Source organism: Muntiacus reevesi, chromosome 15, assembly GCF_963930625.1.
Source record: "Muntiacus reevesi chromosome 15, mMunRee1.1, whole genome shotgun sequence".
In the NCBI taxonomy this organism is placed as follows: domain Eukaryota; kingdom Metazoa; phylum Chordata; class Mammalia; order Artiodactyla; family Cervidae; genus Muntiacus; species Muntiacus reevesi.
This window is the reverse complement of record NC_089263.1, coordinates 13,098,689-13,123,966: the sequence shown is the minus strand read 5'-3', so window position 1 is coordinate 13,123,966 and position 25,278 is coordinate 13,098,689. Positions and strand designations below refer to the sequence as shown.

Below are 25,278 nucleotides of genomic sequence, written 5' to 3'. Positions count from 1 at the left end.
ATCCCTGGGTCAGGCAGATCCCCTGGAGAAGGGAATGGCAACCCACTCCAGTATTCATGCCTGGAGAATTCCACAGACAGAGGACCTTGGCGGGCTATAGTCCACAGGATCACAAAGAGTTGGACTGATGGACTAACACTTTCAATTTCATGCACTTGTTCAAGAATGGGAACTGGGTCTTCAGAATCGGGGTACCCCCATTTAAGGACACCTAAGCTTCCACTGAGGGAGGAAAGCAGAGATGCTGGGGGTGTGGGGTCCTTTTGGACCATGGGTCCCTTTCACCATGAAGTCAGCCCCTCTGAAGTGCCCAGGAAAAGAACAGAAAGAGGAAGGAAGACAAGCTACCAGGTCTGACATTCCCTCCACCCCAACTTGGCTTTTCCAAGGCCCAACTCACTCTGCTTTTAAGAAACAGAACCTATCTTCATGGAGGAGGGGCTGGATAATGCAGGTAATGGAAGGGTCCCCCCGTAGCCTCCTCTCCCCACCCCACCCTCCCTTCTCCCCACTGCCCCAGACCCCACTCCCCCCAGCTCCTGTCGACACAAAGGCTGGCCTGCCTGCCTCACCTTGCCGCCTCTCCACCAGCGAGGGGTGCACAGTGGACAAAGCGGGGCAGTGTGCCGTGCCCCTGGGATTTTTTTCTAAACTCCCAGGACCAGGGACCTGCCCGTGGTCCCCCATCTCTGCCCTTCCCAGTCCCAGGCACCCTGTTGGACTCCCAGCTCAGAAAACATCCAAGGCAATCAATGCACACAGTCCGCGCCAGAAGAGTTTTTATTTAAGAGCCCATGGTGCCAGAGCTCTGGCATCCAGAAGGTCATCCTTGGGGGCTGCCTCTGCCAGGCCCGGTGGCAAGCACCTGGGGTTTACGCATCAGGCAGAAAAATCCAGCTTCTCCGAGGATACAAAGGCGAGTGGGAGCCATGGCTCCAGTTCAAAGGGTACACAGCTCCCAGGTGAGTCACCCCCTGCGAGGTCACAGTGGATGGCGGAGATAAATCTGGCCCAGCCCTCCAGCAAACAGGGTGGAGAAAGGGAGAAGGAAGGTCAGCGAAAGCAGTGCGGTCCTGGGAGGCGCCAAGGGGCAGCGGGCCCCCATCTTCAGGTTGGCCATCCCCAAGCATCGTCCTCTGTCCCCCACAGGCTGACAGGTCAGCCTGACGGGCCCAGCAGGGTTCGAGGGCCAGGGGACCCCAAAGCAAGGCAGCCCCCTTCTTGGGAAGAATTTGAAGAATTTGAATAGAGGAGGCAAGTGGGAAAAAGCTGGAGTTTTCATCCCAAGCAGTGGAGGAGCCAATATACAGGCAAATAAGGGAGCCCTGCAGAACGCCAGGAAAGAGGAGACAGAAAAAGTTAAAAAAAAAACATCCTTCCAGAAAGAACAGAGTCCCCCAGGCTCCCAAGGCACTACCCAGAGACTTTAGCCAGAAGGACACTGGGAAGCGGGAGGCCTCTAGCGTCCTGAGAAGTCAGCCCGAGGCCCCGCTTCCAGAAGCCGGCAAGTGTTGGGCGCTGGAGCTATGTGACAGCCCGCCGCCCGGACCCCCGGCCCCACGTGCGGCCGGGTGCGCTCCTGGACCACCCTGGCCTGGACCAACAGCAAACACAGTCCCTGGCAGTGGGTTTTTATCAGCCAACTAGATCACCATTCATTTAAATTATCACAGTGATTTTTTTTTTAATTCCATTTCTAAGACCAACAACGTAAAACAGTGACAGGGTGGAGAAACAACGGATATTACTAACTGAAGGGGACAAGCACTTTCTCTTCTCTTTGGAGATGGAGAAATGATCTCACATGTATACACACACACACACACACACACACACACACACACTCACTCACAGCAAACATAGGTATAGGTCTCTCCCTGATATTCAGAATTCTTTGTGAGCTAGCCATGGCCAATTCTGCTGAACCCTTTAGAAAAGAAAGAAAAGGAACCACAAGGACTTGTTTACACCTGCTATGAGCTGAGCAGCTCTACGCCCCGCGCTCTAAAACTTGGACGCAGCCACCACCAACGAAAGGCCAGAGCTCCAGCAAGCCCAGAAAAACCACATCTAAAACGTCACTGATCCAGGAGAGCGGACTGTCGGAAACCCACCTCTGATCTCTCTCACTTTTGTCAACAGAGTTGCTTTAAAGTTATTTTAAAAATCAGCCTGTTTCTACCCCTCAGCAAGTCAAAAGCCCTCTGCGGGAGGGAAGGAAGGGGTGATGTTTTAAAGGGGCGTCCAGAGGGTGGTGTCTCCTGCAGTGACACGCAGAGCCGACGATGCACACACACACACAGGAGTGCACCGCAGTTGCACAAATAGTGTTTGTTTTGGTTTCAACACCTCGGATGGGACAGCTTCCAGATCCTTCACACCCCCAGCCTCAGCTGACCAGCTTGCCACAGGACGCCGACACACTGGTGCACAGGTTTTACCTAAAAGAAGAGGAGGAACAGGTCAGTGGCCTCTGGCAGAGCCGCACACCCACTGTGACCCCTCCCTAACCACGGCCATCCCCCAGGCCACATTATCAGCTGTCAGCCTGGCAGGGCAGTTGGCACCCCTGTTCATGCCTCTCCGGCAGCACCTCCTGAGCTGTCACCCCCACCTCTAGTCCCATCACACTGAAAAGCTGTCTTTTCAGTTCTTGAAAACTCCACCCTCCTCAACCCCAGGACCTTTGAACGTGCTGCCTGCAATGCACACCCACTCCTCCAGGTAGGGCCTTCCCTTCGCTCAGCTCCCAGCTCAGTATCCTTTCCTAGGTCCCCACACAGACCTCTGTACACAACCCCTCTTCTCCTTGTAACCCTCCTTCCTAGCACTCCTGCGGGTATTTATACCAGCGCTTGGAGAAGGAATTGGCAACCCACTCCAGTATTCTTGCCTGGAAAATCCCATGGACGGAGGAGCCTGGTAGGCTACAGTTCATGGGGTTGCAAAAGAGTCGGACATGACTGAGCAGCTAAACAGCAACGATGATATAATCACATGAAAAAATAGTAGGGACTTAATAGAACTTATAAAATAACAAACTTCGCTGCATGATGCTGCTGTTGTTCAGTTGCTAGGTTGTGTCTGACTCTGTGCAACCCCGTGGACTGCAGCACGCCAGCTTCCCTGTCCTTCACAGTTTGCCAGAGTTGGCTCAGGCGCATGTCCATTGAGTCAGTGATGCCACCCAACCATGTCATCTTCTGTCACCCTCTTCTCTCCTGCCTTCAGTCTTTCTCAGCATCAAGGTCTTTTCCAGTGAGTTGGCTCTTTGAATCAGGTGACCAAAATTTTGGAGCTTCAGCTTCAGCATCAGTCCTTCCAATGAATATTCAGGCTTTATTTCCTTTAGGAGTAACTGGTTTGATGTCCTTGTTGTCCAAGGGACTCTCAAGAGTTTTCTCCAGCAGCACAACTCGAAAGCATCAATTCTTCAGCACTCAGCCTTCTTTATGATCCAACTCTCACATCCATATATGATTTCAAGAAAAACCACAGTTTTGATGTTATATGATCCCAAATATAAATATCAGGTAGCTAATTACTGAAAGATATGGACACCCTATTTTTAGGAAATGCACACTTTATTTGGGGGGAAAGGGACATGATAAGAAGATAAGGCGAATGAGGCAAAATATTAAAATAGGAAAATCTAGGTAAAGTGTATCTGGGTGTTCCTTATACTCTGTTTTGCAACTTTTTTAAACTTTGAAGTTATTTCCAGTTTAAAACAAAAAGGGTATCCTCATATTGACCATGAGGGTCCCCTACTCAACAAAGTAGAGAAAAGATAAATCCCCATGGCCATGTCCACACTGTGAAGGCTGGCTTTCTTGCATCACCTACATGCCCCCTTCTCTGGGTTGGGGAGTGGGCGGCTCACTCCCACTGACCGACATCCATAATCCGCAGAACCCAGGCACTCACCCCCACTCTACAGACGCAGCCTGAGGGCCTCCCAGCGGCCCTGACGCCACCATCGGGCCCTCCACTGCATCCGGCTGCAAGTTCAGCGTTGAGTGTGAGGGGCAGGGGCCAGGACACTGGAGACAGAGCCGCAAAGGTTTCAGAAAACAAGAATCGGACCAGAGTAAAGGGACCCAATTCCCAAGAGCTATCCCTGAGCAGACGTGCAGGTAGACAGAAGCGTACACTAGCGAGACTGCTGAATCTGGAAAAAGCAGACCGTCAGCACTCTGTCAGCAGAGATGTGAACTTTACATATCGCCAACACGTTGAAAATTCCCTTTCACTGGCATCCCCAAATTGCCATTTAGTTGAACTGCATCTTCCGGATGCCCTGAGGGCCCACCCCCTGATTCTCTGATAGGTTCTTTGCCTGCACCCCATCCCTCCGCCCCACATACACCATGTGCGGCTATTGACTGACATCCCTCGTGCTTACAGGAATAAACACCCACGTGTGTACATACACACAGAGCCAGTGGAACTGGGTCAGGAGGAGGGGAGCCCACGAGGAATCAAGCACATCTCATTTCTCAGGCTCCCTCTCCAGCGGAACTAAACCTTGGGGGGCTGCTCCCAGACAAAGGGAACAGATCCGCTCACCCACCCCGCGGGGAGCTCTGGGGGCGCGCACCGGCACCCCGGAGGTCACCGGCTCTGGATCTCAAGTCTGAGCGCTGTGGTCAGCTGTCCTGCAGACTCCGGTGCTACTGGGACTTGGGAAGTTCTGGGGAAAACCAACATGGGGATTGGGGTGAGGAGGCTGGCGGAAAAGTCCCCGCTCTCTTCTTCCCACCCCACTGTTTCCCTGAGGCCGTGAAGCTCTGGGGTGCTCCCCTGGGGAGGGTCCTGGGTTCACAGCTGTGGGTCATCTGGCTAGCTCTGTGTGCTTAAGGTGCCTTCCGTCGTGCCCAACTCTTTGTGACTCAAGTTCCTCTGTCCATGGGATTCTCCAGGCAAGAATACCAGAGTGGGTTGCCATGCCCTCTTCCAGGGGATCTTCCCGACCCAGGGATCGAACCTGCATCTCTAACGTCTCCTGCATTGGCAGGTGGGTTCGTTCTGGTTGATGCCACCTGGTTAGTCCTACATCTGCTCAAACCTGCACCCCTCGACATGCTATTATTTCTTCCCCCAATGCCCTCACACTCCTCCCTGCCCATTAATCAGCTCTGTGTTCGCTCCCTGTTCCACCCTAACCCCCTGTAAGCTTCATCTCCACTGGGAAGAGGTGCCAGGGAGATGAGCCCCTCCTGGCGGCCCACAGAGCCCTGTTCTTTCTTCCCGGAGGTGTTGGCCAGGTCCTCTTGTAAGAGTCCATGTTCCTGCCGTCTCCCCATCTCAGCCCAGAACCTGCGCTCACCGTGATCTGGGCACACATACAAGGCGATAAGCAGAGATTTCCAAGAGGGCTCTCTGGGTCCTTTCCCTCCTCCAGAAGAGCCAAACCACTACTGACATTCTTGCTTTGTCATTAAGACCAACCAGAAAGGGGGCCCATTCTGACCCCGTCCCCACCCTCCCTGGACACTCCAGGTGACGTGAAGGCATGTTTAGGCACCATGAGCGATGTTTATTCCCTTCAGATTGGTAACTACCCTGTGTGACAACGCTGGGTTATAGCCATCCCAGAAAAGGAGAGAGACATTCCCCAACCTGTCCCTGTCCCCTGCTTCACAGGAAGCTCATCTGTGGGTACCGAGAGCCCTCCACAGGGGAGCAGCTGTCTGGGAACCAGGATGCCTCCAAAAGACGGCGCGGCAGCCACGGGAACAGATGATGGAGGAGCCGAGGGGGAAGCTGGGCTGCCCATACGGACTGCTCCGGAGACGGCCAGATGGGAGGACCCCAACACCAGCACCCCGTGCCAGGGGCCCCGGGCAGTCCCCCTGCTTTCATGCCACCGCACCGAACACAGAAAAGAACCACCGAACAACGCGGCAAGCTTCTAGAAAAGCTCTGCTAGTTAGGATTATGTGTGTTCTTTCCCTTCCCTCCCTTTTTCATGCCTGATTCCCACACAGCACTGTAATCTGTATATGCACGTAAGCAGCGCACTAAATCAGATTCACTTAAACACGGGCGGGCCTAGAGATTATCGTACAAATTAAAGTAAGTCAGAAAGGGAAAAGACAGACGCCATACGATATCACTCAAAAGTGGAATCTAAGAAAATGATACAAATGAATTTATATACAAAACAGAAACTGATCCACAGACACAGAAGACAAACTTATGGTTATCAAAAGGGAAAGGAAGGAGGGAAAAATCAGGAGTCTGGGATTAATATATGCACGCTAACTATATATAAGGGCTTCCCTGGTGGCTCAGAGGTTATAGTGTCTGCCTGCAATGCGGGAGACCTGGGTTTGATCCCTGGGTCGGGAAGATCCCCTGGAGAAGGAAATGGCAACCCACTCCCGTATTCTTGCCTGGAGAATCCCATGGACGGAGGAGCCTGGTAGACTGCAGTCCACGGGGTCACAAAGAGTCAGACACAACTTCACTTTCACTTTCACTGTACATAAAACAGGGGTTCCCAGGTGGCGCTAGTGGTAAACAATCCACCTGCCAGTGCAGCAGACGTAAGAGGTGTGGGTTCGATCCCTGGGTCGACAGAAGACCCCCTGGAGAAGGCAATGGCAACCCACTCCAGTATTCTAGCCTGGACAATTCCATAGACAGAGGAGCCTGGCGGGCTACTGTCCATGGGGCCGCAGAGAGTCAGACAGAACTGAGCACAAAGGTGTATATAAAACAGACAACAACAAGGGTCTGCTGGACAGCACAGGGAACTATTCTCAAGGTTTTGTAATAACCTATAAGGGAAAAGAATCTGAAATAGAATAGATACATGTATCTGCATAACTGAATCACTTTGCCCGTACACTTGAAACAAACGCCACACTGTAAATCAACTATACTTCAATAAAAGAGTCACTGAGCAGTAAGTTTTCATCACCACAAAAATTCCGGTTTGCAGTCTCCCTCCTCATAGACATAAAACTCAACCAGTTTTAAGGGGCACAATACCTTAGCTGAGAACTGCCCCCAGAATGCCAGCATTGCAATTCAAAGAAATAAAAATGCCTCAGGAGACACTCGTTTACATACAACAGGTAAGCTCTGCGTTCTGCAAGCAAGAGGGCTGGCAGAGAGCTAGTCAGACTGCTTTGGGGATGGCCTCCGAGGCTGTTTCAAGTCCAGGTAGGACACTCTGGGGGAATCCACCTGCCAAGGCAGAAGATGCATGTTTGATTTCTGATTCAGAAAGACTCCCCTGCAGAAGGAAATGGCAACCCACCCCAGTATGCTTGCCTGGAAAATCCCATGGACAGAGGAGCCTGCTGGGCTACAGTTCAAGGGGTTGCAAAAGAGTCGACATGACTGAGACTCAAGAACAACAACAAGGATGCTCCAGCACCGTTGTGGAGCCTGCAGGTCCTCGGGTCCCCTCGGATTCCTCCCAGGCCCCAGCAGCTCAGGGTGCCCATTGCCTCTGAAGCTGTGCCCACGCTGACACGCCAACAGCCTCACTCCTCGTCCTCAGGAGATGAGGGCTCGTGGGGCGAGCCAATGGGCCTTCCCAGCTCAAGGATTCCAGAAGTCTTTGCCCTGAGGGCACTGAGCAGGGACTTAGTTGTCACTACCCTAGGGTGGCCGTGGGGACCCAGGTCCTGGGCCTCAGTCGAGGATAAGCAAATCAAATCTGTTTACCCCCTCTCCTACCACAGCCTCCAGGGGCCTCTGGCTGCAAACAGCCACTGAATGCATTTTGTTCCAAAGATAAGATGATGCTAGGCACAGCCCCCAGAGGTGCAGGGGACATCTCATGCGTTTCTAATTATATTCCCTCTGGTAGCCCTATCCAGGAGAGGGTGGGTGGCAGGCATCTCTGGAACGCACATCTGCACTCCCACGGGTCACATCTTTTCCAGACTTAAAATGCAGAGGAACTGAACCCTCCCTCCTGGCCCCGGGGAACCGGTGTGTGTTCTCCAAGCAGAGCGCCTTTGGGCTGCGCTGGTCACAGCTGCTGGTGCCGCCTACCAGATGGAGAAAGAGCAGCATCCGCCTCGCCCCTGGGGTTGCCCAGAGGATGTCACATAAGGCTTCAGTAATAAACCGGGGAGGTACAGAGGCCCATAGCATCAGCTACCAGTATACGCGAGGCCAACCAAGCTCAAATGCATGCAACCAGGATGCAAACGCCTTTTGAAATAAGGAACCATGTCAAAACCCCAGGGCTCTCTGCAGTCCACTGAGCCATTATTTCTCTCTTCCAATTAGCCTTTTAAAGTACAGAGTTGGAAACTCATCTCCAAAGACTCTTTTCCCTCCCCACATGTGCACGTACGTGGGCTTAGCCGCTCAGTCATGTCTGATTCTCTGCGACCCCATGGACTGTAGCCCACCAGGCTCCTCTGTCTCTGGAATTCTCCACACAAGAATACTGGAGTGGCTAGCTATTTCCTTCTCCAGGGGATCTTCCTGACCCTGGGGTTGAACCTGTGTCTCTTACGTCTCCTGCAGTGGCAGGCAGGTTCTCTACCACTGCACTGCCTGGGAAGCCCCTTCCCCTCCCCACATCTGGCCCTAAACGTGGGGGCCTAACCTCACACGTTTTAACATCTCGGGGCCATGGGAGCCTTTGAGGAGGGCTGCCCACAGAAGCCTTGCCCTGCCTGCCTTTTCTCCGCCCCACCTCCTGCCTGGCTGATGCTCACGGGCTCCAAGTCAGAACACGCTATCCATGAGCTAAAGGTGTAATACAACGCAGGGACCACCTCACTGCCGGGCGCCAAAACCGCGATTTTCCTTATTGCACTCATTCATAAAACCAACCAAGGTCATGATTCAGCCACATCCGATTTAAATGTAGTCTGTTTCCCAGGATGAACCAAAAAATTAAGCTGAGCTCTGTCTAAACAGGAAAGACGAGGACCAGTGAGCAGACCATCATGTGCAAACAGAGAAGGTCTCAAAAACACTAAAGCCGACATAAAATCGGCCTTAAAATCCTGGTCCTTTCAAACGTATTGACCTGAAAAGCGGTTTGTGACATGCCGTTCAGGTGGAAAACCGTTCCAAAGCTGCATGTGTAACACAGTCCTATTTCTGTTAAAACAAACAAACAAAAAAAGAGGATTCCACAGGTACGTACTCACACACACTCTAGTGGTTATCGTTAAGTAGTGAGATTAAACGTCATTTTATTTTCCCTTTTTTTAAATCTGTAATCTCCATACCATACATTACATCTGTAATAAGAAAAGCTATGACCCAGTCTTCGTCTTTTTCAACAACCGAAGGTCTTTGAGTCCGAGGACTAGAGTGGTCTCATGACGGGTGACTCAGCCCCAAGTTCACTCACGTTCTTACAAATGGCACCACCTTCTCACAAGAACCACTTGAAGCCCATTGTCCTTTACAACAAACAAGAAGGCAGGGTCGTGCCTGGTACTGATAAGGACAGCCTGAGGGCGGCAGCTGAAGTAGATAAGATTACAGAACACTGCTAACATCAAGGCAGCTGAAAATAAAGGAGCTAAACAGCCAATGGAAGAAGTTAGGGGAAAAAAGACCAGAATGCACTCAAAGAAAGTTAAGGAAGAGAAGCAGAAATCAACTGAAATCGAAAACGATAACATAATAGAAAGGATCAAAGAAACCAAAAGTTGGTTCTTTGTACAGATGGATAAAATTAAATGTACAGCAAGACTGAACAGGAAAAAGGAGAAAAGGTAAACATATGCAATATTATTATTGGAGAAGGAAATGGCACCCACTCCAGTGCTCTTGCCTGGAAAACCCCAAGGATGGAGGAGCCTGGTGGGCTGCAGTCCATGGGGTCACGAAGAGTCGGACGTGACTGAGCTACTTCACTTTCAAGCAGCATTAAGAATGCAAAGGGGAGACTTCCCTGGTGGTGCAGTGGCTAAGACTCCATGCTCCCAAGGCAGAGGGCCCGGGTTCCATCCCTGGTCAGAGAATCAGATCCCACGTGCTGCAAATAAAGATTACATGTGCCACAGCTAAAACCTGGCAGAGCCAAATAAACAAATACGTTAAAACAACAATGAGAAAGAATGAAAAGGGGACCATGACTACACATGGGACAAAGAATACAAAGATGATAAAAAGAGAACGTTGTAAGTAACCTGAGGACGGTACATTTGAAAACTTGGATGACAAGGACAAAATCTCACAAAAATAAAACCCATCAAAACTGCCCCAAGAACAGGACCTCCCAGTGGTCCAGTGGCTAAGACTCTGTACTCCCAATCCAGGGGCCCCAGGTTCCGTCCCTCGTCAGAGAACTAGATCCTACATGCCCCAAGTAAAGATCCTGCATGCCCCAACAAGACTGGGCACAGCCAAATAAATAACTAAATTTTTTTTTAGTTGCCCCAAGAAGAAATAAAGACTAAATAGTCCTGTAACTATTCAAAGAATTAGACATCAATAGTGTGTTCCAGTCTTCAAAGAAAGCATCGGGGCCCAGACAGTTCTAGCAAATTCTACTAAACATTTAGAAACAAATAATTCTAATTTGATACTATCTCAGAAAAAAAGGAAAATAAGGAATTGCCTCAATTTGTTCTATGAAGCTAGTAAAATTTCTATCAAAGCCTGACAGTTCAGTTCAGTCACTGAGTTGTGTCCAACTCTTTGTGACCCCATGGACTGAAGCATGCCAGGTTTCCCTATCCATCACCAACTCCCGAAGCTTGCTCAAACTCATGTCCATTGAGTCGGTGATGCCATCCAACCATCTCATCCTCTGTTGTCCCCTTCTCCTCCCACCTTCAATCTTTCCCAGCCTCAGGGTCTTTTCCAATGAGTCAGTTCTTCACATCAGGTGGTCAAAGTATTGGAGCTTCAGCATCACTCCTTCCAATGAATATTCAGGGCCGATTTCCTTTATGATTGACTGATTTGATCTCCTTGTAGTCCAAGGGACTCTCAAGAGTCTTCTCCAACACCACAGTTCAAAAACATCAATTCTTTCACGGTCAGCTTTCTTTATAGTCCAGCTCTCACATCCATACATGACTACTGGAAAAACCATGTAATGCAGGCGTAAGTGGTTTAGTCACTAAGTCATGTCTGATGCTTGTGACCCCATGGACTGTAACCAGCCAGGCTCCTCTGTCCATGAGATTCTCCAGGCAAGAATACTGCAGTGGGTTGCCATTTCCTTCTCCAGGGTTATTCCTGACCCAGGGATCGAACCTGGGTCTCCTGCACTGCAGGCAGATTCTTTACTGACTGAGCTATGAAGGAAGCATCATAGCTTTGACTAGATGGACTTTTGTCGACAAAGTAATGTCTCTGCTTTTTAATATGCCGTCTAGGTTGGTCATAGCTTTTCTTCCAAGGAGCAAGTGTCTTTTAATTTCAGGGCTGCAGTCACCATCTACAGTGATTTTGGAGCCCCCCAAAATAAAGTCTGTCACTGTTTCTATTGTCTCCCCACCTATTTGGACCAGATGCCATGATCTAAGTTTTCTGAATGTTGAGTTTTAAGCCACTTTTTCACTCTCCTCTTTCACTTTCATCAAGAAGCTCTTCAGTTCTCCTTCGTTTACTGCCATAAGGGTGGTGTCATCTGTGTATCTGAGGTTATTGATATTTCTCCTGGCAATCTTGATTCCAGCTTGTGCTTCTTCCAGCCCAGCATTTCTCATGATGTACTCTGCATATAAATTAAATAAGCAGGGTGACAATATACAGCCTTGACATACTTCTTTCCCAATCTGGAACCAGTCTGTTGTTCCATGTCCAGTTTTAACTGTTGCTTCTTGACCTGCATACAGATTTCTCAGGAGGCAGGTCAGGTGGTTTGGTATTCCCATTTCTTGAAGAATTTTCCATAGTTTGTTGTGATCCACATAGTCCAAGGCTTCGGTGTGGTCAATAACGCAGAAGTACATGTTTTTCTGGAACTCTCTTGCTTTTTCTACGATCCCAAAGATGTTGGCAGTTTGATCTCAGGTTCCTCTGCCTTTTCTAAAACCAGCTTGAACATCTGGAAGTTCATGGTTCACATACTGTTGAAGTCTGGCTTGGAGAATTTTGAGCATTATTTTGCTAGCATGTGAGATGAGTGCCATTGTGCGGTAGTTTGAACATTCTTTGGCATTGCCTTTCTTTGGGCAAAGCCTGACGAGGATATGACAAAATAGGACAATTACAAACCAATCTCAGTCTCTAAGAGAAACAAGAAAGTCCTAAGCAAAATATCAGCAAACTGAAGGTGGCAATGTGAATAAAAACATGACCAGGACCAAACTCCTTTTATCTCAGGAATGCAAAACTGATTTAATATTAGGGGGAAAATCAATAATTATAAGTTCACCACCTTAACAGAATAAAGGAAAAAGTATAATATTCTCAATAGAGCTAGGAAATACATATAATAAAATCAACATTAGCAAACTATGAATAGAGGGAAGCTTCTTGGAGAAAAATCTACAAACCCTATATGGTTTGTATAGTATTTACAATAGCAAACACTGTTGTCAGTGTCAATACTGAAAGCACACCCGTTAAGATCAAGAATAAGCCAGGATGCCTAATACTATCACTTCTATTTAACAAGGACTTAGAGGCCAAGAATGAGTATAAAAAGGCTTTAAAAAAAAAAAAAGGGTAAAATGATGAAGGACTTGAGGGAAAGGGAGGCACTCCTATTAGTCTCACGTGATATATTGACACAGAAAACTCAAAAGAGTCCACCGTTACACTACTAGAATTCATAAGAGTTTAACGAGGCTGCTGGATATTTTTAAAATCACTATTTTTAAAAAATCAACTGCATTTCTAGACACCATGAACAGAAAGTAAGAAAGCGACATTTTATAAAGGAGGCTCAGATTGAGGTCGTGAATCATGTGGCAGCGGCTTGCAGAGGTACTTGTCTTTGAAGCTGTCCCCAAAGGGACAAAGAGAGAAGCCTGCAGCCCCAGAAGCAGAAACGCGGGCGTGGAGACTGATCCGGCAGGACACGGGGGCCATTAGGCTGAATGATCAGGGATGAAGGACTAACACGAATGGACTTGCTGGGCCCCGACTTTCTGCCCAGAATGGGGGTGGAGGAGAGGCAAGAGGCGCCTGGGGGACCTCAAGTGATTCCTGTATTAAAAATTACCACGGGTGAAAGGGTCCCATGCCACTCCGTGTGACTTAGGGAACGCGGTGGGGTGAGGGGATGGCATGACTACAGTGGCCAAAGAATACACTCCAGAGCGTGCCAACAGACCAGGGGGCAGACTCAGACTCTCAAACAGCAAAAGGATCATCTGCTACCTTAACACCTACCAGGTGGGTCCATGGAATCATCTGCCTAGGTGTCCACTTACAGACGGATAAACGAAGTATGGTACACGCGCACACACAAAATGGAACACTCCTGAGCACCAAACAGAAAGGAGTCCTGCCATTTACAGTGCCATGGGCGGACCATGAGGGCGCCACGTTAAGTGAAGTAAGTCAGACTGAGAAAGACAAATACTGTGTGATCTCACTTATATGCGGAATTGAGAGAAAGCAAACTCATAGAAAAGGAGACGAGATTTGCAGTTATCAGAATCAGGGCTCTGGGGATGGGAGAATTGGGGGAGGGCGGTAAAAAAGGTTCAAGCTTCCAGGTAGGAGACGAATACACCCTGGGGAGGCGATGCAGAACATGACGGCTACACGGAACACTGCTGTATGACGGGTCTGAAAGCTGCCTAGAAAGTGGATCCCATAAGTTCTCATCACAAGGGAAAAAAGTTTTTCTAACTACGTTAGGTGCTAGATGTCAACTAAACTTACTGTGGCAATCATTTCCCAATACATGTACGTCATACGTATTCCTTCAACTTATACAGTGCTGTATGTCAATCAACAGCACAAGAAAACTGAAAAAAAGAAGTTTTAATTTTGTCTTTGCAAAATTATCCATCATTTAGCATCATTTGCCTTTGCTGGTGACTGTCCTAGCCAGGAGCAATGCCAACACAGCACTAACTGTTCCTAGGAAAGGAGCTGGCTCCATTGTCTGAAGCACTGAGATTCCCTGGGGAAGGCTCTTGGTCTGACGGTGGGCTCAGTACGTTCCTCCTCCTCGTGCCATCAGACTCCACTTCCACCCAGCCGTGTTCAGACCACAGTAGTCTTACATCCACTCTTCCCACCTACCCTCAGGAACAAGCCTACAGTAAGACTGTCCAGACAGACTATTCTATTTCTTTCCTCAGCCTTTTCTTATGCAGTCAGACCTGGGGCTACCACAAAAATCACTCCGTCCATCACAGCCCCCAAGAAGTCAGCTCAGACGCCAAATACAAATGAGATCCCATTCCATGACTCAGAATCAAAACAGTCCATGATCCACTAAAGCCGTCCAGGGCTCCCTGTTGTACAATAACCCCAGCAGGCCTGCAGGATGTAGCTTTCCATTGTGACTCAATGAAGACAGCATTGTCTTCACATTTCATTTTATTTCTGTGACTTGAATGTGAGATAGATAAAATGGCTCACCAATAAAATCAGTATAACCACTTCTTATGTACATAGTATTCTGCAGTACAGATGCACATTAGTAATTGTTTTGATTCTTCTCAAAGGGGGCCATTATTTACCTAAAATGCAAATCATAGTTAATGGTTTGTTCCTCTATATATAACCAACCCATGTCTTAATGTTGTGCATTCTCCATAAAATTTATGTGTGATTCATTAACACTCTTTTTCCGATATCAGTATGTACGTGAACACAATAGTACATTTTTTTCAGACATGAGTATAAATAAAATAGCATTTGAAAGTAATATATATATATATCAGAATGTAAAACACCTTGGAATATACCTAGCAAAAATTCATAATACATTAATGGAGAAATTTTTGAAAGATTTCTTAAAATACCTAAATCAATGGGAAGTCATTCCACACTCATGGATGAGAAGAGAGAACATAAAGGGCCTGATTCTCTTTATTTTCTTTTTTTATTGAGGTATAGTTGATATACAGCATTCTGTAGGTTACTGGTATGCAATACAATGATTCAAAAATTTTAAAGGAAAAACTTTTAAAGCATATACTCCATTTATAGTTATTATAAAGTACTGGCTATATTCCCCGTGTGGTGCAATATATCTCTGTGGCTACTTTCATACCTAGTAGGTTGTACATCTTAATCCCCAGCCCCTATCTTGCCCCTCCACATTGCCCTCTCCTCACTGGTAACCACTAGTTTATTCTCTGTACCTGTGAGTCTGCCTCTTTTTATTTTGTTATATTCACTACTTTGTTGTATTTGTTAATTCCACATATAAGCGATATCATATAATATGTCCTTCTCTGTCCGATGTAGTCCACTTAGTATAAAGCTCTGATTCTCTTTAAATCAATCTACAGAGTCAACACAGCTCTCATCAAAATCCCAAACACTACTTTCTCGAATCTAACTCATTTATAGCCAAGTACACCCAAGGTCGTGCTAGAAAAGGACAATTCAGGAGAGATATGGACGGTCTATATTTGCTCCCTGGAAGGAAAACTATGACCAAGCTAGACAGCATATTAAAAAGCAGAGACATTACTTTGCCAACAAAGGTCCATCTAGTCAAAGCTCTGGTTTTTCCAGTGGTCATGTATGGTTATGAGAGTTGGACCATAAAGAAAGCTGAGCACCAAAGAATTGATGCTTTGAACTGTGGTGTTGAAGAAGATTCTTGAGAGCCCCTTGGACTGCAGAGAGATCCAGCCAGTCCATCCTAAAGGAGATCAGTCCTGGGTGTTCATTGGAAGTCTGAAGCTCCAATACTTTGGTCACCGGATGCAAAAAGCTGACTCATTGGAAAAGACCCTGATGCTGCGAAAGTTTGAAGGCAGAAGGAGAACAGAACGACAGAGGATGAGATGGTTGGATGGCATCACTGACTTGATGGACATGAGTTTGAGCAAGCTCCAGGAGCTGGCGATGGACAGGGAGGCCTGGCGTGCTTCTGTCCACGGGGTCACAAAGAGTCAGACAGGACTGAGGGGCTGAACTGACCGACTGACTTTCTCAGTTATGGGAAATCTGTGTGCGATGTGACTCTTAGGGGTCAACCTGACTGGGTGACACGGTTCCCAGATATTCGGTCCAACAGTAGTCTGGGTGTATCTGGGAGGGTGTTCCTGCCGAGAGTAACAATTGTCTGGGTCAAGTCAGTAAAGCAGATTGCCCTCCCCAGCGTGGGTAGGTCTATCCAACCTGTTGGAGGCTTGAAGAGGGCAAAAGGCAGGATAAGGGGAGATTGCTCTGTGCCGGTGTTGAGCCAAGACGCTGGTCTTCTCCTGCACTCCCACTGGAACTCATACCACGGGCTCTCCTGGCTCCCAGGCCTTCAGACCTGGACCTTTGTAACAAACCTCCTCCTGTATGCACATATCCTATTGATTCTGTTTCTCTAAGAACCCTGTGGGGGAGGGTAGACTCGCCAGATTGGGCCCAGCCTGCATTTGGGTCTCCTCTTTGCCACTAAGACCTGAGACCTTGGCCAACCCAGGGCCCCTCTCTGGGTCTCCACGCCCTCATCTCTAAACTACGCTTGCCAGAACCTCCCTGGCAGTCCAATGGTGGGGAGTCCATTTTCCACTGCAGGGGATACAGGTTTGATTGCTGGTTGGGGAGCTGGGATTCCACATAGCTCGGGGCAGCAAGGCCCACACATTCTAGCCACTGAGCCTGGGTGCTCTGGAGCCCATAAACCAGAGAGCCCTGTGGCCCCACTATAGAGTCACACCCACACTCTGGAGAGCCCATATGCCGCAGCGAGGGCCAAAGACAGCTATAAGTAAATAAATAAACTCCAGTTACCCCAGCTTTCACACTGAGAATCCCACGGACCCAAAAGCAGTACACCCCAAAAGGAGCCAAAACCCAAAAGACAATCCTGAAGTCACACAATCATTCTGACTTTTCCATAGGCCACCTTAAAGAAACACACCTGCCTTTGGAACTCAGCAGTCAGTTCCATCCAAGGAGTAGCCCCCACCCGACATGCTCTGTCACCAGCTAAGCAAGCCTGAAAGGGCGGTTTCCATTCATGTGCACGGTGTGAGGTACATGAGGCTGCGTGCACCAGACTCCCGCCAGCCTGTGCAAGGCAAGCTCAGGGTCTGAAATCCAGCCCCCCTTTTGCTCCAGTGAAGCTGGCTCCTCCCAATGAGGGAGTCCCGGGTTCAACCCCTGGGTCAGAAAGATCCCCCAGAGAAGGAAATGGCAACCCACTCCAGGATCCTTGCCTGGAGAATCCCATGGACAGAGGAGCCTGGTGGGCTACAGTCCATGGGGCTGCAAAGAGTCAGACAGGACTGAGCGAATCACACTTTCACTTTCACCTTACAGTGTTAGCATCTGGAAAGAGCTGGGAATACCCATTTCCCTGCTGGCTTTCTGGGTGCTGTGCATTCCCAGAAGGGATCAGAGCACTTCTCCCCACATAAGCAGAATGCCCCAAGGTCAAAGACAGCCAAAAGACAACATTATACTCCTGGCCACTCAGTGTCTTCAAAGGGGGACCACGCCACCTTCCTGAGTCTGTGAGTGCAGGAGGAAGCCCCTGTCCCCAACCAGCTTCTCTTGTTGTTATTCAGTCACTGAGTCATGCCCGCCTCTTTATGACCCTGTGGACTGTAGCCCGCCAGACTCCTCTGTCCGTGGGATTTCCCAGGCAAGAAGACTGGAGTGGGTTGCCATTTCCCTTTCCAGGGGATCTTCCCTACCCAGGGATCGAACTTGCATCTCTTGCTTGGCAAGTGGATTCTTTCACCACCAAGCCGCCAGGGAAGTCCCCCAGTACCTGTATTTGATGTCAAATACTGTGGAGTCCTCGTCCTCATCATCCTCTTCGTTCAGCGGGGCCATTTCCACTCGCTCGGCGGGAGTGGTGATGATGTCATACTTGCGGGTCTTCTTCAGCCTCTTCCCGGACCTGGACAAGGGGAAGCATATTCATGAGACCCAAGTGATGCCCACTGAAGTCAGCCACGCTGCCACCCCCAGCCCAGATCCCAGGAGATCTGGCAAAACCCCACCCAGCTCCTCCACTTCCGGCCATGGGACCTCGGACAGGATCCTGACCTCAGCATCCCTCGCTGGTCCTCACCCACAAAGCAAAGAGGTGCCCTGAGCGCCGTAAAGCCCTGGGGTCAGAATCATTAACACCCAAACGCAAGATTTTCAAAAGGCAAAATAAGGCAAAGAAAACCCACGACGGGCCAGAGATCAGAACGCTCACCATGAATGGAGCTCAGCCAGGCCCTGTGCCCTCAGCCCCCGGCCCACGCCCTTGTCCCAGCCCTGCTGTGTCACAGGTCACAGCTCCAAGCATAGCCACCACAGCCTGGTACCACCATGTGCGCTGCCCACAGGCCGGCCGGGCAATCAGAACCCAGGCTGGGCCACCTTCTACCTGTGTGATCGCAGGCCAGTCGGTCAATCTCCCGCGGCCTCAGCGTCCTCATAAACAAAATGGGCTGAGGACAGGGTCTGTGCCTCACAGCCCAGGGAGGATGAAGTGAGACGAGGCATTCAATAAGCCCACGCAGCAGGCTCTCGGCAAACAGGACTGCTGGTGAAATGAATCAACAGGGAGTGACTCCCCTTGTGGTCCAGTGGCCAAACTCCATGCTCCCAGTGCAGGGGGGCTGGGGTTCAACCCCTGGTAGGGAAACTAGGGCCCACAGGCCCCAGCTAAAACATCCTGTGTGCCACAACTAAGACCCAGCACAGCCAAATAAATAAATTTTAAAAAAAGAATCAACAAAGAGGAACTAAATGCGCTATGGCCTCTCTCATATGACAAGGACTTGGACACATCAGTATTGCTTCCGTCACAAGGATTTACGAGCATCGGGAGCTGTAACCCTAGGCTTTTACCTCTGGGATGGTAGACGGTCACCAGGGGCCCCCCGGAAACTGCTGAGCAAGCTTTTCGGTCTCTAGTGTCAGACCTTTCTATGAAGCATGTAGCATTGATCAGGCCACGCTGAGAGTTTATGATGCCACAGGGAACAATATTGTTTTACGACTACTGATGCTCTAGGCATTTATTTCCCCACTATTTTGAACTTTATCCCAAACGCCTTGTATCCTCTGATGTCCCTCTTTAAAAAAAAAAAAAAATTGAAACTGTCTATGAGAAACCAGTCAAACCACCACCACGCCCAAATCACAAATAGGGCACTGAAGAATCATATTCTTTAAACATGCTTCCCACAGGCCGTAAGCCATATGTGCATAGAGACCATGTCAAAGATACGTGCAGGGTCTCTTTGTCCCCAGCGCACAAAACTCCTCAAGAAGTGTGCAAAACAGTGAAGACAGAAGTTCACCTTCAAGTGAGAATTTCTTAGGAACAGAAACGTGCTCTTTTCTTGAAGAAAGAGAGTGTTAGTCCCTCGGTTGTGTCCAGCTCTTTGCAACCGCATGGACTGTAGCCCGCCAGGCTCCTCTGTCCATGGAAATCTCCAAGCAAGAAGACTGGAGAAGGTTGCCATGCCCTCCTCCAGGGGATCTTCCCAACCCAGAGATCGAACCAGAGTCTTCGGCATTGCAGGCAGATTCTTCACTGTCTGAGCCACCAGGGAAGCCCAGGGAAGCTTTTTTCTTGCCTAGTATTATTCGTCAAAAACATGATTTGTGAAAGGATTATTTACATAGAAAATATATATATTTATCTACACCTTTGACATAAAGCCTACATAGCCTACAGTATTTGCTGCCCGTGGTTCTCTGGGTAGAGACTCTGGGGCATCAGGTATACAGCCTGACCACCCTCTAGCCTCATTACAAAGCAATCTGTCATCCTGCTTCCATCACAGGCAGTGTGTGTGTGTGTGTGTGTGTGTGTGTGAAACCACACGGATTTCAAGCACGATGCAGCAAGGTGCAAACGCCAAGCCAGGTGGTTAAGAGATAAGAGAGCCACAGGACAGCAGTATTTTGGAAGCAGATTTGTGTGGGAGCTTAAATGCTAATGTGATAAACCCCGCTAGTCCAGATTCTCACCATCAAGATTCTTGTTTTCCCTCCACCTCCTGGCAATGGAGTAAAATAGATCTTTTTATTCTGCCTCAGAGGAGTTACAAACTCTGCCCAATTTAACCTCCAACACCGGATGGAGACATTTAAGCCCAGAAATGGCTCCATACGCCCCAGGCAACCCACGACAAAGCCACAAGGAAAACCACCAACACCCGAACCCTCTAGACTAGGGTCAAGCCCCGAAAGTATGCTGACCCACACACCACTCCTTTCTCCGGAAGTCTCCTATCTCTGCCCTGATGGGTCACAGCTGTTGGGAGGATCACCTGACTTTGCAAAGGACCTGCCCTTCTGGAAGCTGTGTGCAGAGCAGGGCGCTGCATCTGGAACACTAGACCAGGAGACGGCCCGTGGACCCGACGGCTCAAGAAGGTGCCTATAGATGCCCAGAGAGACTAGCACCCAGGTGATTTCTGGATGAAGTCACCACTGTTGGGAACCATGTTTCAAACATCATGAGGCTGACAGAATGCAAAATCTGGACAGTAAACCTCAGGCTGCACTTGGAACCTGAAACCTGACCAGTCACTGGTTCTGGAGCAGGACTGGCTGCTGACCCTGGGAGAAGGTTCTGGGGGCTCTGACTTCAGCCCTGCTTCACGGGAATGAATCCCCATCACCCACAGAATCACCTTCCTTCTTCCTGACTGCTTATACAGAGTCTTGTGATGAGAAAATTAACCTACTGAGCTTAAAATAAGACCCCTGAACACTTACCCATGGGAGAAGCTGGAACACAACCCAGCCTCTAGAACACCATGGCCTACTTACTTTAACACCAGCCACTCCAAACCAGGTCACCTGAGAAGATAATTTTAAACCTCAAGATTACACCAAAAGTGTGACAGTTAATTTTATGCATTGACTTGATTGGGCCACAGGGTACCTCAATAAACGCTTAAGCACTATTTCTGAATGTGTCGGTGACAGTGATTCTGGTTGAGATTAACCCTGGAATCGGTAGGCTGAGCAAACCACATTGCCCTCCCCAGTGCAGCTGGGCCCAGTGAGTCAAAGGCCTGAATAGACAAGAAGGACTGACCTCACACAAGCAAGAGAGAATTCCTCTGCCTGGGGGCTGGGACATCATACTTTTTTTTTTTTTCCTGCCTTCAGAATTGAAATCTCAGCTCGTCTTAGATTTCTGGCCTGTATGTGTACACACACACATACACATACACAACACACACACATACACAACACACACACACTCTCTTGGTTCCATTTCTCTGCAGAACCCCAACTAATAACCTTCTGCAGGAGCCCTCACGCATACATCAAACACCAGTTCTGAAACAATGAAGACACTGCATTCCCAACAACTCTCTGAGACATGACACCCTACACAAAAGAGGAGTAATTCCTGCTGTTTTGCTACTGGGTCTGTTAACAAAGGGAAACCAGGGTTTGAGAGAGGTTGAAAAAGACTCAGCTTCAGCCATGGCAGGAGCTGTGAGGCTGGCAGAAGAGAGCTCTGGAGGGAGACCACGGCATACAGCTGGAGTCGGTAGGGATGGGGCAGGGGTGGGGGTGGCTCGTGTGCTTCTCAGATTGAAAGGTGGGCTGTTTCCTTACCGTGTGTGAGTCAGAAGCAGGGAAATGCATGCACAGGGTCGATCGGCATTTCCTACAGACCCTCTGACTCTTGAGCCTCACTGTCCTGGAGTCAGAGAACGGAGTCATCCTGCCTCAGGGAGGAAGACGTGAGATAAGGGGAAACAGGTTCGCTGAGAGCGTATACAACTGCGCCGAGGCCTGCTGTCTCTTCAGAATGCTCTAACACAGCCATCATCAACCTTTCTGGCACCAGGGACCAGCTTCATGGAAGACAATTTTTACATGGAAGTGGGGAGGGGCAAAGTAGTTTTGATTTCACCCACTGCTCATCTCTTGCTGTGCACCCAGGTCCCTAACAGGCATGAGCCAGTTAGGGTTGGGGATCTCTGGTCTTAACTCGTCTTTTTCCTAAGAGGTGAGCTCCTCCTGAGTGCCAGCTAACCAATTAACATTAAGATCACACGAAAAACATAAATCATCCTATGAGGCAATGGGCTTCCCTTGTGATGCTAGTGGTAAGGAACCCATCAGCCAATGCAGATTAGACACAAGAGACACGGGTTCAGTCCCTGGATTGGGAGGATCCTCTGGAGGAGGGCACAGCAACCCACTCCAGTATTCTTGCCTGGAGAATCCCATGGATAGAGGAGCCTGGTGGACTGCAATCCATGGTGTCACACAGAGTCGGACAGGACTGAAGGGACCTAGCACACACGCACACACAGAAGGCAGAAATGTTATCTCTGTGTTGCTCAGAGAGGTCGACGTCCCCACAACCGAGGACCAAGGGTTGCCGCAGCACAAATCTCCCTGGAGGGTCACCTTGAACCACCTCACGCTGGCCAAGAGGAAGGCTCCAGTTCTCCACTCACTCTTTCTGCAAGCTCACTCCACACTCCACTAGAGTCCGCCTCCACTTAACTTTAACACCAGGAAACGCTCTGCCCTTGGTATACATTTTTCTGCAACTTGTTGCTTAACACAGCTCACACCTTCCTATTTCAAAGTGATCGGGGCAGACTGCTTATAATAAACTCTTTCTAATAGTGACTCCCTCCAGACATGAGTTGCTTTGGGACAGGCCAGCCTCCATCTCCTCCCTCCTTTGGGCATCTGTATCCTTTGTGAATCCCCCTGCCCCATGGTCCCTAGGGGATGAGGAGGCCTGACCACTGGCCACACCCCCAGTTCCAGGAGTGGACCTGGGCCTTAAGTCTGAGTCAAAATCAGTGTATTGCAACCCCGAGGCCATGACTGGAAGGTTGGAGAGAGTATGTGACTAATCGGAGCCAGTGACCTTTGCTAGGCAGGCAGGAAAGGAGGCAGGAAATCACCCAAGTAAGAGTCACCTCGCCACCTTCTAGAAATGAAAAATATCCTTTTCCGGTAAGCGGTCTCTGAGGTGACCTCTAAAAACGGTTTGCTATTCACCTGACCCAGAAAACCCCACAAAATCATGCAAATCAAGAGGTTCAAATCTTCGCATTCACTTTAAGAACACCCGTAAAGCTGCTCAGGCCGTGAAGAGTATGCACATCTGGAAAACCACCATGAACATGACGGATGTGACTTCAAAGGCGAGATGTGTGTCGTTCCAGTGACACAATGGTAGAGCTGGCAGGCATGCACGGGCCAAACCGTGGGGCTGGATAAAGGGTCGCTGGTGCAAAAAGAGTGCTGAATTTTGACAGCACAAGCTCAGAAATGCAGAGAGTGGTGCTGAATTTACACGCTTAGATGTAGATTCTCTGATCATGGAGCAGGTCCAGGCGAACCAAGCCCCCAAGACGCAGAGCAGGACTTGACAGAACTCAGGGTCGGATCAACCTGAGCTCTCCCTGCCACACATAGAGGATCCACACTGAAAAAGAACAGAGTATTCCTAAACCAGAAGAGGGGGTCATACCGGAGAAAAAGATACCCTGGAAGAAACTCAAGAAATAAAAACTTAATGGCCCGGGAAAAAATGCCACAAAAAAAAAAAAATGCAAATAAAAGTGTTTTGTTTTTTAAAGAAACGGAAAATAAACCAACATGGAACAGGAGAGACTGGAGGGAGAGACCCTGCTCCAAATCTCCTACGACGCCAGCCCTCCTGACATCAACAAACTACCCTCATTGTCACCAAAGCCCGTCCAGCCAGGGCTTTCGGTCACACACAACCAAGGAACTCTGACCGTCACCGGGTCTCAAAGGAACGCAGGCATAGCTGTGATGATAAACACCGTCTTCTGATTCTCCCACATTTTAACAACAAACCCGCATGTAAGTAGAATTTTCCCATTTTGTCAAGCCCTTTAAAACCCCAGGACCCTTGTGTTTCTGGTTCTAGAGGCAAAGAACCATACATATGAAGGATCTCGGTGACGATGCCGTCCAAGTTTTCGTTCAGGGCCTACCGGTCAACTGGTTTTCCAAGATGACCAACAGCCCCTTCCCACGGGGCTATTCACCAGCACCCTGGTCTGAGGAAAGGGCGAAGGGGATGTGGCTACAGGGAAGCTGAAGTTCCCCGAGGGTCCCCAAGGGGCAGTGGGTCGGCCTCTGGGACACAGCTAGAATGGGAGCATCTGGTTCTAGACAGAGGCCGGGCCAGAGTCAGACTTGGGTTCCTATCCTGGTGTCTCTAGTTACGGACCTGCTTCCTCTGGACCTCGGGGCAGCCGCGGGGAAGGGGGAAGACCAGCAGGAGGGCAGCTTGCCACAACAGCCACAGCACCCCCTGCCCAATGAGGGGGAGATTCAGGGAACAAGGAAGGGAAATGAGAAATGATATGGCTGGCCCATGCTCAAGCACACCCAAACAGCACGCCCCTCCGTGGCCGTAATTTTTCTCTTCCGGTGCCAGGTCCTGCTAGACCAGGAGGCCTCCAGAGAGAGACAGCCAACGGTGGTTTTAAACAAATGCCTGTGTTGTGCTCCACAGGACCCAGCAAGACCAGAGAGGCTCTAGAAGAGACAAAGGACCCTTCCACTGGGGCCGAAACACACATTTCTAACAAGACAGAGGAGAAGTCCCAATTCCTTTCCTCTGAAATATAATCCTACAGCCAGAGGGTTTGTTTACTCAAAGGCTCGCTGGACAGCTGCTCAGAAGCTGGTCTCCCCATGCGCCCTGGAGGCTGGGACGCGAGGGGAGCCCAGAGGACCAGCGTGGACAGGGGCCGGCTCGCCCAGCCTCCCCTGCGAAGACACACAGAAGAACGCAAAGCCGGATGCGCTTGTCTACTGTCAGAAGTTCAATCTGGGGGCACAGCTATCAGATCCACAGGTTGAGTGTCCAGAGCCTTGACTCCACCTCAGTCCTTCCAACTCCTCTGTCTGGGAGCCTCCAGCCAAGTCCTCACCTTGAACCTGAATTTTGTATCCACGTTGGCCACCTGCCAAGTGCAGCTGGGTTTCCAAGAGCAGATCTCACCATGGTGGGGGGTGGGAGGGAGACAGGGAGTGAGTGAAAATGAGCTTGCATTTCTTTCTGGAACGATCTTCTACCATTGACCGAGGAGTTGGAGCACAACTCCGTGAATGCACTACAAAACCATTATCTGGGCACTTTAAATGGGTGAGCTGCAAGGCATGTGACATCTTACGAAGCTGTCATTAAAAACAGGAGAAAGAGAGGGACTTCCCGGGTGGTTCTGTGGTTAAGAATCCGCCTTGCAATGTAGG

General features: G+C 49.4%; 1 protein-coding gene across 1 annotated transcript in view; it reads right to left on the bottom strand.

Annotated features, from left to right (window-relative positions):
* Positions 1-580: 580 nt before the first annotated feature.
* Positions 581-25,278, bottom strand: part of FAM174B (family with sequence similarity 174 member B) — a 39,852-nt gene continuing 15,154 nt past the window's right edge. Inside the window, exons 2-3 of the mRNA XM_065906391.1 lie at positions 17,807-17,938; positions 581-2,441 (exon numbers count right to left, since the gene is read on the bottom strand). Coding sequence (XP_065762463.1) covers positions 2,438-2,441; positions 17,807-17,938 — 136 coding nt within the window. The 3' untranslated portion in view covers positions 581-2,437. The remainder of the gene's footprint in view (positions 2,442-17,806; positions 17,939-25,278) is intronic.